Genomic DNA, 17,955 nt, shown 5'->3' with positions numbered 1-17,955 from the left:
TGTCTGATGAAAAGGCGGTCTAAGTGAAATAAAAAGAATAAAAATGAAAAAAGAACGTAATCTACCGGCTGCAGCATGGCTAGACACTACATTTGACACAGTTTTCTATCGTTATTACTTCTATGTTTGGATTTTATACAGTTTATCTATGCTAATACAACTATGGTCCTTTGTATATCTATGACTATGGTAGTATGCAACGTAACAGCTTGTCTATGGTAACAGTGCAGCGTATATTAATGTGTTAAAACCGTGAAATTAATCTATGTTGTGGAACATTGAATTATGATTGAAAGTGATTTACAAAAAACACAGATTAAAAGAGTGGAAAGAGTACCGTTGTTCAATGATATGCTGGCACTGTGTTAATTTTGTATATCTATGCTTCATATTATGTATATTTCAGTTGTCAGCGAAGGGGCATCTTGAGTGTAATTATAGTAGTTTGTTTTTAAATTATAAGTAAACAGTTATGACCATGCATACACTACTATTACAACGACGACATTTTTATTACTATGCTATAAATAATGGTTAAATAGTATAGTTTTGATGCATAGTTTAGCTGAAGCACAAAGTTTTCGAATATTTGAAATTTGGATGGTTAACGTAATTTGCTATAATGGCAACTCAAAAACCAGGAGAGTGGGCCAGTTCTCTAATAGCACGTTTTGAAGAACAGGTCAGTTGAATTCCAGTCATGTTTAAAAAATAATTATTGTTATGTCTTTGCATAAATTTTCATGTTCATATCTGTTCATCTGTTGTCATAAAGTAGTTAATAATTTTTGTAGCTTCCTTGTCGTATTGGATCTCAAACTACACATTCACGTATTAATGAAGAAGAAAATAAAAATTGTATTATTCAAATATCTCGTTATCGCTTTTCATTAGTTCTCGATGGTTTTGTGAAAGTATTAAAACATATTAATGATCTAGTAAGTATACATAATTGTGTAATGATATTTTAAACTAATAAGGAAATATTAATTTTTTAAGTACCAACAGGGAACCTTGGGAACACAGAGACAGCATCATGAAACAGAAAAAAATTATTATGATAGTGTTATAATTGTTTTAGAGACTTTAGAAAAGTGTTTTAGCATTCAACCGAGAGATTCAATCAACTTAACAATGGAAGAAAATCAAAACTTGAAATCTCTTCTGAAGGAAATATGCACATTTCTAGGTAGTTTTCATTTTGTTTAAGGTACAAACAAAAACTTATATGTATTGTTTTCAGATATGCCTCAAGAAAATCCAAATAATCATGCAATTAAGCTATTAGCAAGTAAAGTTCTCTTTGCTTTGAGTGTAAATTTCTTCAATGTTGTCTTCAGTCGTATTTCATCAAAATTACAAGAACTTGCATCTTGTCCAGAAGAAAATTCTGATTATAGTGATATAGAATTAATACAGCATATTAATGTAGATATTTTTAGATTAACTAAGTTGTTAACAGGTAGGTAAAAAATAATAATTTGTTTATTATATTTATTGCTACACAATAGGTATTGATATTTTATCATATTTATCGTATAGTTAAATGTATATATTTACATATGGGTACATTTTCTATTAATGATTTTTAGAAAGTATACAGAAGTTTCGACTTCTTAAAAAATCGGCTCACCTAGTGTTGATGAATTCATTGGAAAAAGTTATATGGAACTGGATGGACACTTACCCCTATGAGTTTGCTGAATTACATAAAAATCCTAATGATGAACTGTCAAAATGTTGTGAGCAGCTTTTCGATATACTGGATGCATTTGCTGATAACAAAAAAGGAAGGGCAGCTGTTTGGCCACTTCAAATTATGTTGTTAATATTGTCTCCCGTAAGTTGCTTTTGTAATAAATTATTTAACTAAAAGTTGATCCAGTTCACTTAACCATTGCAGTCTTGTAGCACTGAGCTAGGGACCAATGTTTGCCTTATGTAATTATCTTAGAATCGGAAAGTTCGCAGTTCTAGAGGGTTATTCTATTCTTTCATTCAAACAGCGTTGCTATAGGAATAGTACTTTCAACTTGTTTTTTTAAAAGTGACTTATTGTTGGAAACTAAAAATTCTCCGAATTTAAGCTTAGACTTACAACACATGCATTACGTAACTATCTTTTATAATAATAATATATATTTAACTAATTTATGTAAGGGTAGGGGTCAGGCCAGGCAATACAGGTCTCTTATGTGGGGACAGGGAGGATCAAAAATTAACTAGTTTTGCGTTACGTAATTTATGGACAGCCTTTAATGTATGTAGTTGGTTAATACATGGCATTACAAATACAACAATAAAAAGGAATATGTAACAATATAGATATGCATTGATAACACATATATACTATACAGGTAAAAACAGACTTAACAAACTAAATACAGTATCGGTTAATTAAATACTACACTGTTCCCTGACCTACATGCCCACTTTATCCTTATTTGTTGGTTCATCTCTTAGGCATTATAATGTTCTACGTTTGTACGGTTTTAGAGGTTTAAGAAGTCATTCGCGAGACAAAATTATGGAATTACCTGACTATATAGACATCTAATTAAAGGATGAAACTGTTTTCGATATCCATGATGTCATTATATAGGAATTTTTAAAGAAAAGAAAACAGGAGAATTAACTTTATAGGTGGCGGTATGCCAAATTGCGTTAACAACAGTAGGCAGGACATATGAAAAGTCTTCATAAATGCGCAGTGTTAAAGCGAGCATTTTGCGCAATGTCATCTAGTTTCATTTATATGCTCTGCTCATTGCTGATAACGCTTTTTGATGTAAAATATATTACGCTTTAGGTCGAGAAATACTTCTCGTATGGGTTTAAGTTAGGATATGGTAAAGGGGTTTTCCTAATTGGTGCATGTAAAGTGCTTTGTATCAAGGACTAAGGTATGGGTATCGCCATGTTTGTAAGTGCTAAACACCATCAACGCAGTACCCATCCATTTAATTTTGGACGGGTTCAACCAGTTTTATTATAAAGCTTTACTGTTTTTATTAGGTATTAGTCTATTGTAAAAATTTGTTTTCATTTAATTATCATGATGATAAAATTAAACATAACATCATTATTACTTTTTTCAGTATGATTTTTTTGCGATGTTGATTACTTGCGAAAGTAGACAAAAAGTAGCATTAAGATTTTGCCAGCGCTGTCTCTTTAGTTTCTGAAAAAGGTAACTTTATTTCCGAAAAGTATAAACGGTTAGGGTTGTGGTTTAGCGTTGGCGTTCTAACTATTTAGTGTTTTACAATACTGCCAATGTTTCCAGTCTTATAGATTAGGAAGGATTATTAATTTTTGAACATGTACATGTAACTTAAATGATTTATTATTGTAGACAGTACTCGAAGAAATTGTGCATGCAGATAGTGGAACACCGTGTTCTCCTCGTCATTCTAAGAAGAAACAATTTATAGATACTTTGAAGCGTTCGCTTTGTGTTCATAGTAACTCCAGTAAATCAGCCGAAGTTGCTGCAGTTTCCTGCGTTAAATTAAGCAAAGCATCTACGTATATTAATATTGTTGATTCTAATAATATTGTTTTTTCCCTTGTACAAAGTGTCGTTAACGATCTGAAGGTAAAAGTGCATCAGTTTATTTTCCTTTTATTATGGTAAAACAACTTTCGCTTTATAGACTTTACTTTTCAATCCAAGTAAGCAGTTTTCCAGAGGACAAAATTATCTTTATCAAGATATGGATCTCATGATTGACTGTTTTGTGTCATGTTTTCGGATAAAACCTCATAATAACGAGGCTTTAAAAATATGTCTTAATTTGACCTTACCTTCAACTTACCATTTCGTCTTGGTGAGGTCTTTATATAGGTAGGTATTTATTACCGCACCTAAATGTTAATGATGCTATGTTCCACATTTATTTCATATTAGCAAATAAAATTCAAATATATATTACATTATAACTAGCGTTAGTGGCTCCCAAGTCGGACTCTTAAAGTACCAATCAATTCCTGTACTAAGAAGTAGTGGATTAGTAAAAACAATTCCCTCCCCTTTTTATACTACTAATATAGATCTATTTGTTGTAGTTTTTTCTGCTTTGCAAATAAATTTATATGCATAATAACGGACAACTAAAATAAACGAAGGGTTTAATTTTTTTCAGAATTGTTACACAACCGCGACTTCCTTGGTGGCCACAAATAGATCTTGTTTACAATAAATCTTCAGAACTTCGGGCATTGTTTACAGATACCCTTAATAAAGTAGCTCAAGGTTACAGTGCTCATACACCTCTCCGAATGATTCAGTCGCTTACACTTAAAGGAAAGGATTCTCAAATTAAGTTTAAAGACCGAGCAGAAGAAATTCCTGGTATTCGAAATCTCTTGCTTTATATGGTGCGACTGATACATGCCGATCCGATGCTTATGCTGAACGTGAGTTAAAACAATTATTTAAATATGATACGTAAGTAGACCAGGACTCTTCAGTTAATTTTTTGGAAGATATGACGAGCTGCAATAGAGGATGAAGGCCAAGTATAAAACGCAACACTACTTCTGTGTTTTTTACATCTTAGTGAAGAGAAAAAAAGCTTCTTGTACGTTACTTATTATGTAAACTGTTTTTGATAAATTAAGTGATCTGACCAACTTAAAATATTTATCAATTAAATAAAGAATACATACATATAGAAACAGGAAAGAAATACATTAGTGATACAGGAATATTTTTATAGAATCAAGGTAAAGCAGGCCATGAAATCCAAAGTTCTACATTGGAGTTAATTAATGGCTTAGTTTCATTAGTTCATCAATCTAATATGCCCGATATTGCACAAGAAGCTATGGAAGCTTTACTTGTTCTTCATCATCCTGAGAAAATTGAAGTTTGGAATCCTGAAGCTCCTATCAATACCTTTTGGGATGTCAGGTAAGAAATTATGTATAATTTTGAAACATACAAGGGACAGGCTAAAAATAACGATATCATAATATTGGTTTATCATAATACCTGTGAGTAAAAAAATAAAATTCGCAGTTTCACAAAATAGACAGTTCCGGTAAACTATTAACGGTACTGTTTGTGGTATTTTTGACAGATTGAGTTTCTAACTAATTTATTTAGTATTACTTGTATTAGGTACTTAAAATTAATGACTACGCAAAATAAGGGCTTTCATAAACTATAAGGGTTTGATATTTCGGTTGAATTGGGAAGCGTTCACACGTAATGAATGTAATGTATAATAATGCAGGAAACGTAAAATTATGTTAAGTTTTTATGGAAACCAGGGTTTATTAAAAGTCATCATTTTGTATGTACATTAATATTGTTATAATTGGTTTGTTAAAATTTCTTTATAAGTTGTATATTGATTACTCCTACTTTTTTAGACATAGGTTTAATTTAAGAAATTGCAGATTTCAAACTTTAGTGTATAACGTTATAATTTATTTTAATTGTTCTTTGCAGTTCCCAGGTCTTATTTTCTATATCTCAAAAATTGATACAGCATCAAATCATAAATTACACAGACATTTTAAAGTGGCTACGCGAAATTCTTGTATGCCGAAATGCCTTTCTATCAAAGCATAAAGAGTATGCAAATTTAGGCAGTCAAATTGCTATCTGCAAACAGGCGCATATTAAATTGGAAGTGGTTTTCTTTATGTACCTCTGGAGTATAGACATGGATGCAGTCTTAACTGCAATGAGTTGTTTTGCACTGTTATGTCAAGAGGCAGAAATAAGATGTGGATCTGATGATGTTACTGTTACATATTTAGTGCCTAATTGTCATGTTTATCAGGAATTAGCTCAAGCGTCAACCGTATTAACTTCTGGTAAGTTTGCTTAAAAGCAAAATTTTTAGTTTCATAGAATATGTACTTCTTTAAAGTCGCTTTTCATAGAGCGAATCCAGATTTAAGATTTCATTGTATGAACAAATAATAAAGTACTTTAGGTAACATTATAAAATATGCGATACACTTGACAATTACTTTGAACTCGTAATACATAGACTGAAATTTAATTTAATTTTAATACATTAAGCAATGGTAGTACCACAACAATTTGAACAAATCGAAATAATGACATTATTTTAGGTGACTTAGAAAATCTACTGTTGAAAACAGTTATATTTAAAATTTAAGCTATCCTTTAATAGAAAAGAGCGAGTAAAACGAATATTTAATTGTTTAAATTAAACACAGCTTTTAAATCTGAATGAGAAATAAGGGTTTCTAATTTAAAAAATAAACATGACTTTTAAACGAACTTGAAAGCTATCCTTGGGGTGAACAAACCGAGTAGTCTACTGGTTAGAGGAAAAAACATAACTTAGCGTTCGGGAGGCGACCGAGTCGATTTCTGTAGGAAGATGCTGGGATAGTAATATTCTTTCACTCTTCTTCTGCCTTCATCTCGCCTGTACCGACTTACTCTCCCTAACCATCTCCACTCACCCATTCCCACGAATAGTTAAGGTGGTTAAAGAGGGCCTTCCTCCTACGCACACATCACTGTGCGACAGTGTAAGTCGGTGGGATGGCCAGCCTGGCCGTTGACATCAATTACTATAAATGAAACACCTTTAAGTTTTGTTTTCGTTTTTTTTTTTTTTCGGGTTTTGAGTAAATTAAATTAAATTACATGGTACTATTTTTTTTTGTGTATTCTTTGACATTCACATAATTTTTTGGTATTATTATATCAGATATTTAATTAGATAACATTTTAAGTTCTTTATACAGAAAAGTTATTTTACTTTTGATCTCGCACTTACATTTGAATCTTTACATAGCTAGCGGGGAATCCCGAATGTGCTTTCCTGAACATGTTAATGGTAAGTCGAACTTTATTGTAATGTAAAAATATGACAAAATTATTTGAACAGTTTTAAGCAACGCATTCGGTTTATCTACGATACAAAGGCCACTTCAAGAATTTCATATTATGATGATACCATGGAGTTTCATTTTTTGTGTGAATATTGTTATTAATATTTAGAGTTTATGTTTTTCATTTTACGGACCTTTCTAAAGCTACATAGAAACAGTTTCATAGTTATAATTTAAGATTTAAGAAATTTTATTTTAATATATTTAAAGAAAACACTGAAAATATTAAAATAAGTTCGCATTTGTAAGTTTTCTATTGTACATTTCTTTTTATTCATTTTGATTAATTTCAGGGAGAGCGGCCCTCCAAAAAAAAATTATGGCATTACTAAGAACTATTGAGCATTGTGTAAATGGCGTTCAACCAGCTTGGGAAGAAACTTTTATGTATTGGAACTCAGTTTGTAAAAACTTAGCCTCATATCCAAAAGCTAAAGTTGAAGATGGGCAAATGGAACCATTTCATCGGTCAATGGGCAAAAGAAGAGCATCACATCAAAATTCTGAACATGAACTAGAAGTACAGAATACTGCTTTTATAAACTTGAGTTTATCATCTAGTAATAATGAATTATTTAGGATCAAATAAACGAATGGGCTAATATGACGGGGTTTCTATGTTCGCTGGGCGGAGTATGTCTTCAAAGAAAGTCACCATCTAGACCTCATTTATCTCTTTCTTCGTATTCAAGTTCTTGCATGACACTTAGTTCAGTGTGTTCAAGTTTGCCTACGGATAGTCGGAAGTGTAGTGTACTAGCGAGTGGCGCTCAAGAACAAAGACAGTATTGTCCAGTAACACAGTATGAAAGAATTTATAATTTTCTGTACTTAATATCAAATTGTCTCAACTTTTAGATTTGTAGACCTGTTGTTAAGACTTCTAGTCTGTAACAACGAAAAATTTGGAGCTCAAATACAAAAACATGTCAAAGAACTGGTAGGGCATGAAATGTCTCCAGCTTTATATCCTATTCTTTTTGATCAAATTAAAACAATAGTAGATAAGTTTTTTGACCAGCAAGGGCAAGTAGTAGTAACAGATGTTAATACACAGTTTATCGAACACATCGTTTTCATAATGAGAAATATCCTAGACGGAACTAAAAATGAGCAACCTTCAGAACATTTGGGTGTGACAAGTATTGAAGGATTAATGCTTGGAGTAGTCCGGTAAAATCAATTTTTAAGAACTCCATTTACTTATGTGATCCATCCCATTAATTATGGCTCTTTTAATTTATCCTATTTCAGGTATGTTCGTCATTTGGACATGACTGTTCATGCTATACATATTAAGACAAAGTTATGTCAGTTAGTTGAGGCAATGATGAAAAGAAGGGACGATTTAGCTTTCAGACAAGAAATGAAGTTTCGAAACAAACTGGTTGAATATCTTACTGATTGGGTTATGGGAGCATCCCATCAGATTGCACCACCTGGTTCAGGAGATGCTTCTTGCATTACAAGAGATTTAGATCAGGCTTGTATGGAAGCTGTGGCCTCATTATTGAGAGGGCTGCCGTTACAACCAGAAGAATCTGATAGGGGTGATCTTATGGAAGCTAAAAGTCAATTGTTTTTGAAATATTTTACTTTATTTATGAATCTTCTTAATGACTGTACTGACGCTGCTGATGTAGAAAAAGATATCCAAAGACAGCGCATTAGTGCCAATAAATTAAATACACTGAGAAATGCAACAATTCAAGCTATGTCGAATTTGCTGTCAGCGAATATTGATAGTGGATTAATGCATTCTATTGGTAAATGTTTTACATAAGTATTATATTAGAAATGAAATTCTGTTATTACTGCGTTTTTGTTGCATTATAAAACACTTTTGTAAAAAGATATTGAGAATTTGATTACTTTTGTGGATGTCACAGAGAAGTAGTAAAATTAATTTTTTATTTGATAAACTAAACCAGAAAATAATGAAGGCAACACGTATTTTACCTATTAAGTATCTAAGTGATAAAAGTTTTGAATCAAGAAATATATTTTATTATTTCCCTGTGGCTAATGTTTGGTAATGCATTTTTACTGGTAATAACAAATACGTTATGAAGAATGTTCATGCATTTTAGTGTTATACATACACTGAATTCTGTTTGTATTTATTCATGTTTGTTTTAGATTTGGGATATAATAGAGATTTACAAACAAGAGCTGCATTTATGGAAGTTCTGACAAAGATACTTCAACAAGGAACAGAGTTTGATACCCTAGCTGAGACGGTTTTAGCTGATAGATTTGAGCAGCTGGTCCAGTTAGTAACAATGATAAGTGATAAAGGAGAGTTGCCGATTGCCATGGCATTGGCCAATGTTGTTACTACTTCTCAAATGGATGAGTTAGCCAGAGTATTTGTTACACTTTTTGATGCTAAACACTTGCTATCTCCCTTATTATGGAATATGTTTTACCGAGAGGTAGAAGTCTCTGATTGTATGCAAACACTTTTTCGTGGCAATTCACTGGGTAGCAAAATAATGTCATTTTGTTTTAAAATTTATGGAGCCAGTTATTTACAGTCTTTGCTCGAACCTCTTATCCGACCACTTCTAGATGAACCTACATGTAGTTTTGAAGTAGACCCTGCACGGTATTCTTTAGTACAATATATTAATTATGAAAGAAAAATAATTTATTTTAAACTTTAGATTAGATTCAAATGAGGATATAGAAGAGAATAGGAAAAATCTAATAGCCTTAACTCAAAAGGTTTTCGATGCTATTATTAACTCTGCTGAAAGGTTTCCTCCACAATTGAGATCTATGTGTCATTGTCTTTATCAAGTTTTAAGTAAAAGATTTCCTCAGTTTCCTCAAAATAACATTGGTGCTGTAGGAACCGTTATATTTTTGAGGTTTATTAATCCTGCCATTGTTTCCCCTCAAGAGATGGGAATTGTTAATAAACAAGTGCCACTTCCTATTAAAAGGGGTCTTATGCTAATGTCAAAAATTTTACAAAATATCGCAAACCATGTTGAATTCAGCAAAGAACAGCATATGCTGCCTTTTAATGATTTTCTTAGAATTCATTTTGAAATAGGTAGAAGGTAACTATGTACAATTTCAATTTTTTAAGGTTTTTCATTTATTCTTTGATTATAGATTTTTTATTAACTATACGTATGTATGTTGTATATTTCTTTATCTAATATTTGATTATAGATTTTTTATACAAATTGCATCGGACTGTGAAACTGTTGATCACACTTCACATTCAATGTCATTTATAAGTGATGCCAACGTTTTGGCCCTTCACAGATTACTGTGGAACCATCAAGAACGTATAGGAGATTATTTATCTAGTAGTCGAGATCATAAAGCTGTTGGCCGGAGGCCATTTGATAAAATGGCCACTTTGTTAGCATATTTAGGCCCACCTGAACATAAACCTGTCGATTCTCAGTATGTTTTTATTTTCTTCTAAATAGTTTTTGCAAACCAATAATAAGTTAAATAATTTTATTTAAACTTTAGCATTCTTTTTTCGTCATACGCAAGATGGAGCTCTATTGATATGTCTTCTACAAATTTTGAAGAGATAATGGTAAAACATAATATGCACGAAAAGGAGGAATTTAAGTCCATTAAATCACTTAATATTTTTTATCAAGCTGGTACTAGTCGAGCAGGCCATCCCATATTTTATTATATAGCAAGGCGATATAAGTATATTCTTTTAATGGTACATATGCAAATTAAGTAAATTAAACTTTAAAATTGTAGAATAGGGGAAACGAATGGCGATTTACTAATATATCATGTAATTTTAACGTTAAAGCCTTTCTGCCATTCTCCTTTTGAGTTAGTTGTAGACTTCACACACACATGTGCGGACAATAGGTTTAGGTAACAAAAAATTAATAAAAAGTAATGTAATTCGTAATCGTTACAATTGTTTTTAGAACTGAATTTTTACAAAAATGGTTCTATGTTCTTCCAGAAGTGGCTTATGATAACATTCACGCAGCTTACATTTATAATTGTAATAGCTGGGTAAGAGAATATACAAAATATCATGACAGAATATTGGCACCTCTTAAGGTAAAAATTTTGTTCACTTGTCTTTACAGCGAATTTACTGTTCACTATTGCAGGGGAATAGAAAATTAATTTTTATTGAATCTCCAACAAGATTGAATGATGTTATCGAAATTGATCAACAAAAACTTCCAGGAGCTACTCTTAGCTTGGACGAGGATTTAAAAGTATTTAATAATGCGCTAAAACTTTCCCACAAAGACACGAAAGTTGCAATAAAAGTTGGTCCTACAGCAATTCAGATTACTTCATCTGAGAAAACTAAAGTCCTTTCTCATTCTGTTCTTTTAAATGATGTTTATTATGCATCTGAAATTGAAGAAGTCTGCCTTGTTGATGACAATCAATTCACCTTAACCATAGCCAATGAAAGTGGGCCACTTAGTTTTATTCACAATGATTGTGATAGTATTGTGCAAGCGATTATCCATATTAGAAATAGATGGGAGCTCAGTCAACCTGTAAAACATTTCAAAGAAAAGTATAATATTCTTTTACTTTAGTTTTTTTGTAGGATTCGGTAACTGTACACCAAAAGATTAGACCTAAAGATGTTCCCGGAACGCTTCTTAATATGGCATTACTTAATTTGGGTTCATCTGATCCCAATCTTCGAACTGCCGCTTATAATCATTTATGCGCTTTAACAGCAACGTTCGATTTAAAAATTGAGGGTCAACTTTTGGAGACGTCAGGTCTTTGTATTCCTTCCAACAATACCATATTTATAAAATCGATTTCTGAAAAACTTGCGACCAACGAACCTCATCTAACACTTGAATTTTTGGAAGAATGCATCCAGGGTTTTAGAGTATCGACCATTGAATTAAAACATTTGTGTTTGGAATATATGACTCCTTGGCTTGGAAATCTTGTTCGGTACGTGTCGATGTAATGTATACTTACCATTCTGATTTTTACAATGAATGTAGATTTTGCAAACCTTCAGAAGAAAACAAACGCCAAAAGCAAGTCGGTCAAATTTTGGAAAAATTAATTTTAATGACGATTGAGGAAGTTGAGATGTATCCTTCCATACAAGCAAAAATTTGGGGCTCTATTGGTCATGTCCCGGAACTAATAGACATGGTTCTTGACAATTTTATTCACAGATCAGTGAGCTCGGGTTTAGGATCACCGATGGTTGAAATAATGGCGGATACTGCAGTTGCATTAGCGTCAGCAAACGTACAGCTTGTTGCCAAGAAAGTTATTGGTCGATTAATAAAGGTTATATTTAAAAAAATATACTTGAGACTAGGCATGAAAGAAGTTTTTGTAGGTGGTAGATAAAACATGTCAGTCGCCAACTCCACTACTAGAGCAGCATATGATGTGGGATGATATAGCTATTTTAGCCAGATATCTACTAATGTTATCTTTCAATAACTGTTTGGACGTTGCGCGTCATTTGCCATACTTATTTCATACAGTTACTTTTCTTGTTTGCTCAGGATCTTTAAGTATGCGCGCCTCAACTCATGGATTAGTAATAAACATTATACATTCATTGTGCACGTGCACTAAGCCATCTTTTTCTGAAGATACACAGCGAATTTTGAGATTATCTTTGGACGAATTTTCGTTGCCGAAATTTTATCTTCTTTTCGGTATAAGCAAAGTAAAATCAGCAGCAGTTACTGCGTTTCGATCTAGTTATCGTCACCCTAATGAAAGATGGTTAAATGCAGAAAGAAGCTTTTCTGGGCCTTCTGCTGATAGAGAAAAACTGTCTTTAATTTCGTTAGAGGTAATCACTGACGCGTTATTAGAAATAATGGAAGCTTGCATGCGTGATATTCCAAACTGTGATTGGTTAACCAGCTGGACTAATTTGGCAAAAAGTTTTGCTTTTTGTTTTAATCCTGCCCTTCAACCGAGGGCTCTTATTGTTTTTGGATGTATTAGTAAAAGCATTACTGATGTTGATATGAAACAGTTATTAAGAATTTTGGTAAAAGCTTTGGAGAGTTTTAACGATATGGTACTTATTGAAGCAATTGTTATGTGCTTGACGAGGTTGCAGCCTCTTTTGGATGCAGAATCTCCTATTCATAAAGCTCTCTTTTGGGTCGCAACATCTGTTTTGCAACTAGACGAAGTCACCCTTTATGCAGCTGGTTTAGCACTTTTAGAACAAAATCTTCATACTCTCGATTCTCAAGGAATCTTTGACGATAAGGTTAGTTTTGACTTTAATTTGAGTGTAATTACTATTGACATTGCTATTTGTAGACGTTAGAGCAAGTAATGATGTCCACTAGAGAGCCATTAGAATGGCATTTCAAACAATTGGATCACGCTGTTGGACTTAGCTTTAAAGCAAATTTTCATTTTGCTTTGGTTGGCCATTTATTAAAAGGATACAGACACCCCTCTCCTACAACAGTATCTCGGACATCGAGGATTTTAACTATGCTACTATCTATTGTTGCGAAACCCCATCAGCGAGATAAGTTTGAAATTACTCCAGATAATGTAGCTTATTTAACAGGTAAATACTGTAGGATTGTAGTTGATATAACAAATTAGGCTTTCGAGTTATTGTTTATATGAAAATGTTATAAACAAATATACAAAAGGAAGCCTTTAGTTGATGTAGGTTCCTTGGTCAATATTATTCTTTCGTTTTTGGTTAATCCAAACAAAAAATAATAAATTCTTGTTCTTGCATCGTTTATAAATTAATTTTTTATATACGAATATAAACCGGAAAATTTTTTTACGCATCTACTTCTTTTATACAATAACTCGGTGTTTTAAATGTTTAAATATCTTTTTTGTAATTGTTCGATACTTAGTGCTCCTTTATTGTCATTGTCTCTTCATATTCGTTCAGATGAAACAGAATAGTTTTTGTTTAACGCGTCGACCTGGTCATTTAATTTATAAATAATTTTGTTCTTAGAAATTCTTCAGATCTTAAGATTCATCGTGCCACTGCTGCGAAAAAGTGTCCTTTTTATTTATTCTTATTACTGATTCCTGCATAGACGACAATTATGTGAGACTTACTTAAGTCAAGAACTTCAGTTGTAATTAAAATTGCTATAGCTACCAGTGTCGATTATCTCATAATTTATTGTAGCATTAGTTGGTGTTTCCGAAGAAGTGCGCAGCAGATGTCACATTAAATATTCGTTGGAACATTTTATGCCTAATCCTGTATCTGAAGATAAATATTTGCCCGAATGTTTACCTCCAGCAATTCAGCAGATAAATAATACCGGTTTTATTTTTTCATCCACAAGTTCCAGTATAAATCAAAGACAAAAGCCATGGGACCTTCTGGATCAACCTGCTATTTCTCAAATAAGACACAATAAACGGTCAGTTAGCCATCAGGTATTTTTAATATGATTGATATAACGTTTGTTCGATAAATTCCACTTTTTTAAATTTAGAGTCGAAGTGTAAGAGTATCTGTAAGCAACGACAATAATATTTTATTAGATCCTGAAGTTCTTACTGATTTTTCAACTCAGGCATTAGTTCTAACAGTAATGGCAACTCTGGTTAAATATAGCACAGATGAAGCAGAGATAAGAATTCTTTATCAGTACTTGGCAGAAGGTGCAGTTGTCTTCCCAAAAGTATTTCCAGTAATGTAAGTATTTCATTTATATTTTCAACACAAGGTATATGATCAGGAATTTCAGATATAATTTACTTGACATGAAAATAAACAATATTCTGCAATCTTGCCACGACCAAGTTATTCTTAATTCTGTAAGAAATATTATTCAAAATATGGTAGCTTGTGAAGACACAAGTCAGCAGCAGTTGCACTATTTACAAAGTTGCGGATTTGGAGGATTATGGAGATTTGCAGGCCCATTTAATAAAGTAAATGTTCTTAATAGTTTAATAAATAAGTTGACATGAACATCACTTTCAGTACAATACAACAGCAGAAAGTGGGGAGCTATTTGTAAACTGTTTAGAAGCCATGGTAGAAACATGTCTTCATATTGAAGAACTGGAAGGCGAAAACGGGGAAATTGAACAGTATCCATCAATGTTAAGTGTTGGTTCAAATATGAATTTGTCATCAAGTTTGTCGAGCCTTACATTGGGTTCTCCAACAGAGAAGGAACGTTATGAAACAAAAGATTTGGAAGTGGGATGCAGCTCATCATTAGGAAGGTCGTCTTTTAGTAAACCCCGAAAAATAAAAACAAAACCATCATATGCTAATTTAGACACTTTTTCAATGACTTATCCTCAAAAAAACCAATAAGCGAATCTTTGATACTCGCGTATTCATTTTTTTTTAATTATTAACCTTTGAAAATACGTGCGAATTGCGTTATGTGACGGTTCTTTTAATTCTACTACAAATAATTGGAAACGAATTCTCAATTTTGTTTCTACATTAAAGCCGGTGTTATGCTTGTTTCCTATGCTAAAATTATTTAGTAGATATTGAGTATATTCATAATTTCCTTTCATTTATGCATAAAGTTCCAAAATGTGTGATATGGGTAATAATGAGTACTTTCTTGACATAAATATTTTGAAATAAATGAGAAAACTAGAAGAGTTAAATCCCAGCTTTAACTTTTTATTCTTAAATTTTGTAAAATTTAGTGTTTAATAAAATACAGTAAATTAGTTTTAGAAGCCTGAAAGGAAATTCATGAAATGAATCAATTGGTGATCCTTTTTTCTGAAGATGAATCAAGAGTAGTAACGAAGATTTGTAATGAGATTATAATAATAATAAAATCAAATTTTCACATCAACCTGCTATTTTCAGACTTTTCGTGACTTATTTTTCTATTGAGTACCTTTGTACTATTACGGATGGAACCCAAGAAAATCGCAACTATTATCAAAACATGCTGCATCCGCGTCTACACCTCGTGGAAAGTAGTGGAGTCATTTCGTTTAGAGGTAAAGTATTTTGCGTCTAATATGTACTCTACTAATAAGTTTAAAGAGTTGCACCAAATGGATGTTTAAGCATTAGTCATTTGTAAATATTGTAAAAATGTACATGTAATAAATAGAATAAGCTGACTGATTGTTAGTCGTTCAAATGACACAAAGTATTACGGAAAAAATTAAATTAACTATTGCCCTCGCCCTTGTAAGTACAAGAATTATGAAAGAGTCATCACTACGTGGTTGAAATAAGAATGTGCCATTAAAAGGAAGTTGATTTTTTAAAGTTTATCAGCAGATTGTACAAAACACGTAGTTAGTGAAGCTGTTAAAAATTGGCAATGAAAGAACTAATTTTAATTATTAAAAATTAGATGAAAATAAAAAAGTTTCAATAGTTCAAAATTAATAGTATGTAATTTTTGACAGTTCTCATTTGATTTTTAATATTTAAAGTACTTTGTTTCATTGCTAATATTTAACAATTTCTGCAAATTAAATTCTTCAGAAGTGCCCCATGCAATTAGTTAGTTATTTGTCGTTTTTTGTGCAACACTGATTTCTTTAACAGTGTAATCTCCTTAAGACTGAATTTTTGGCGTTGTTTATCTTTCATCTTTATTCAAAGTCATAAACAAGTGCATAGTTTGCATAAAGAACGATACATACTGAGTAGGTACAACGATTATATTCGACAGCGTAACAGTGTGAAAATTGCAAATATGAAACGTACTTCTAATAAATATAAAGAAAAAACAAAAATTACATATAGTTTTACATAAAACTTTATTACAGCATAAAATTTACTCTGTTCGTTTGAAACTAGTCGCTTGTGTTTAAAAGTTTTGTGATAAAATGTTTGGTGAAACTATATATTTTTTTTTTATTTAAAAACGTAATTTTTATTTTGTTATAAATCAATTTCTCCCTTATTAAACGAGATGAACATTTAATAATGTATTATAGTTGTTATCAAATACCAGTGAAAAGGATTTTATATTTGGAAATTACCGAGGTACACATTCAACCACCAATTTAAAGCGATAAATTAATTTACCCCTTATTAAACCAACTCAAAGTACCACAATGTGTTAATGTTGTGGCTCATCAGTAAAAAGAATTTAAAGTTCTTAATTATCGGGGTGCACTTTCAACCCCACTATAAGGACGTCGTTATTATTTTTTAGATAAATTAATTTCTTCCTTATTACTGAAATTAGGCATCTTGAGTTGTATGCAACTTAAAATGTACAGCAGTGTGGCCAACTCCAAATTAAAAATTGACTACGTCCATGCATAAAATGATTTCCGAGTTTCGCTTGATGTTCCTAATATTATTTTAGAAAATAAAAATATGTTGTAATGTATGGGACTCGATAAATTCAAATATAATTTGTGAATACTCATAGGCAAATTGATCTACATCGGTGTATATGGTTGCATATGCAATTTCTTGTTTTTTAATTTTTTCTTGTCCGCTTCTCGGTTATTTTCTTTCACAATTTAGTTGGTGTGAATTCGGCGACGCAGATATAAACATCTGCTTTGAACTTAACCAATAAGATGTACGTCGCTTATGGGCTCTAAATATGTACAGCGTAATTGTGAGGCGACACTAAAAACCGCAAGACTCCGCACCTTTTGCGCAGGCGCGAAATTGACTCCTGTCAAGAATGTCTATGAGAATCGCCTTGCCCCCCTTTTTCATATTTTTAAATCGTTCTAACCTCTAACTACATTTTTAACCGTCAATTGAATTCATGGTTAATCGTGTATGCTGATTTATTTCATTCGTTTTTGGATTTCCTTCACCTGCAGAATTGTGCACATGCAACAGTGTTTAATCTATGCATTAAACAAAGACTCATAATCATTGTTTAAAAAGCCAATTTATTCTGCTTTCTTAAAACAATTACTTATTTTTGTGTTTAGTTTATAAGTGGTGCTGGTGTAAATAGCGTCGAACAATTTAATGTATTTCTTTATATTATTAGGCAGACGTTTTTACGTTATATCTGTTATATTATATTAATCATTTTCAAAATCAGAAAAATATAAATAACAAAGAAGTACATCAAGACCGTGAAACGCAATTGAAGATAGCAATGGAAACGTATCGCA

The 17,955-nt window shown here is 31.9% G+C and overlaps 1 protein-coding gene across 1 annotated transcript; it reads left to right on the top strand.

The window, feature by feature from the left end:
- Positions 1-61: 61 nt before the first annotated feature.
- On the top strand, positions 62-15,970 carry LOC108737288 (neurofibromin). Its single transcript, XM_018470037.2, is given in 30 exon segments — positions 62-682; positions 795-938; positions 1,009-1,189; positions 1,244-1,462; positions 1,593-1,840; positions 3,356-3,598; positions 3,657-3,847; positions 4,146-4,419; positions 4,722-4,915; positions 5,459-5,829; positions 6,792-6,833; positions 7,182-7,408; positions 7,468-7,691; positions 7,747-8,061; positions 8,143-8,654; positions 9,028-9,496; positions 9,555-9,956; positions 10,072-10,311; positions 10,384-10,575; positions 10,633-10,755; positions 10,812-10,950; positions 11,004-11,408; positions 11,462-11,826; positions 11,880-12,177; positions 12,230-13,129; positions 13,183-13,441; positions 14,036-14,347; positions 14,350-14,554; positions 14,607-14,793; positions 14,846-15,970. Coding segments are annotated over 30 exon segments (8,283 nt in total). The 5' UTR covers positions 62-622; the 3' UTR covers positions 15,188-15,970.
- The last annotated feature ends 1,985 nt before the right edge of the window (positions 15,971-17,955 follow it).

This window comes from Agrilus planipennis, unplaced genomic scaffold (genome assembly GCF_000699045.2).
Source record: "Agrilus planipennis isolate EAB-ADULT unplaced genomic scaffold, Apla_2.0 scaffold90, whole genome shotgun sequence".
In the NCBI taxonomy this organism is placed as follows: domain Eukaryota; kingdom Metazoa; phylum Arthropoda; class Insecta; order Coleoptera; family Buprestidae; genus Agrilus; species Agrilus planipennis.
The sequence above is the reverse complement of the archived record's forward strand: the minus strand, read 5'-3'. Positions and strand labels throughout refer to the sequence as shown.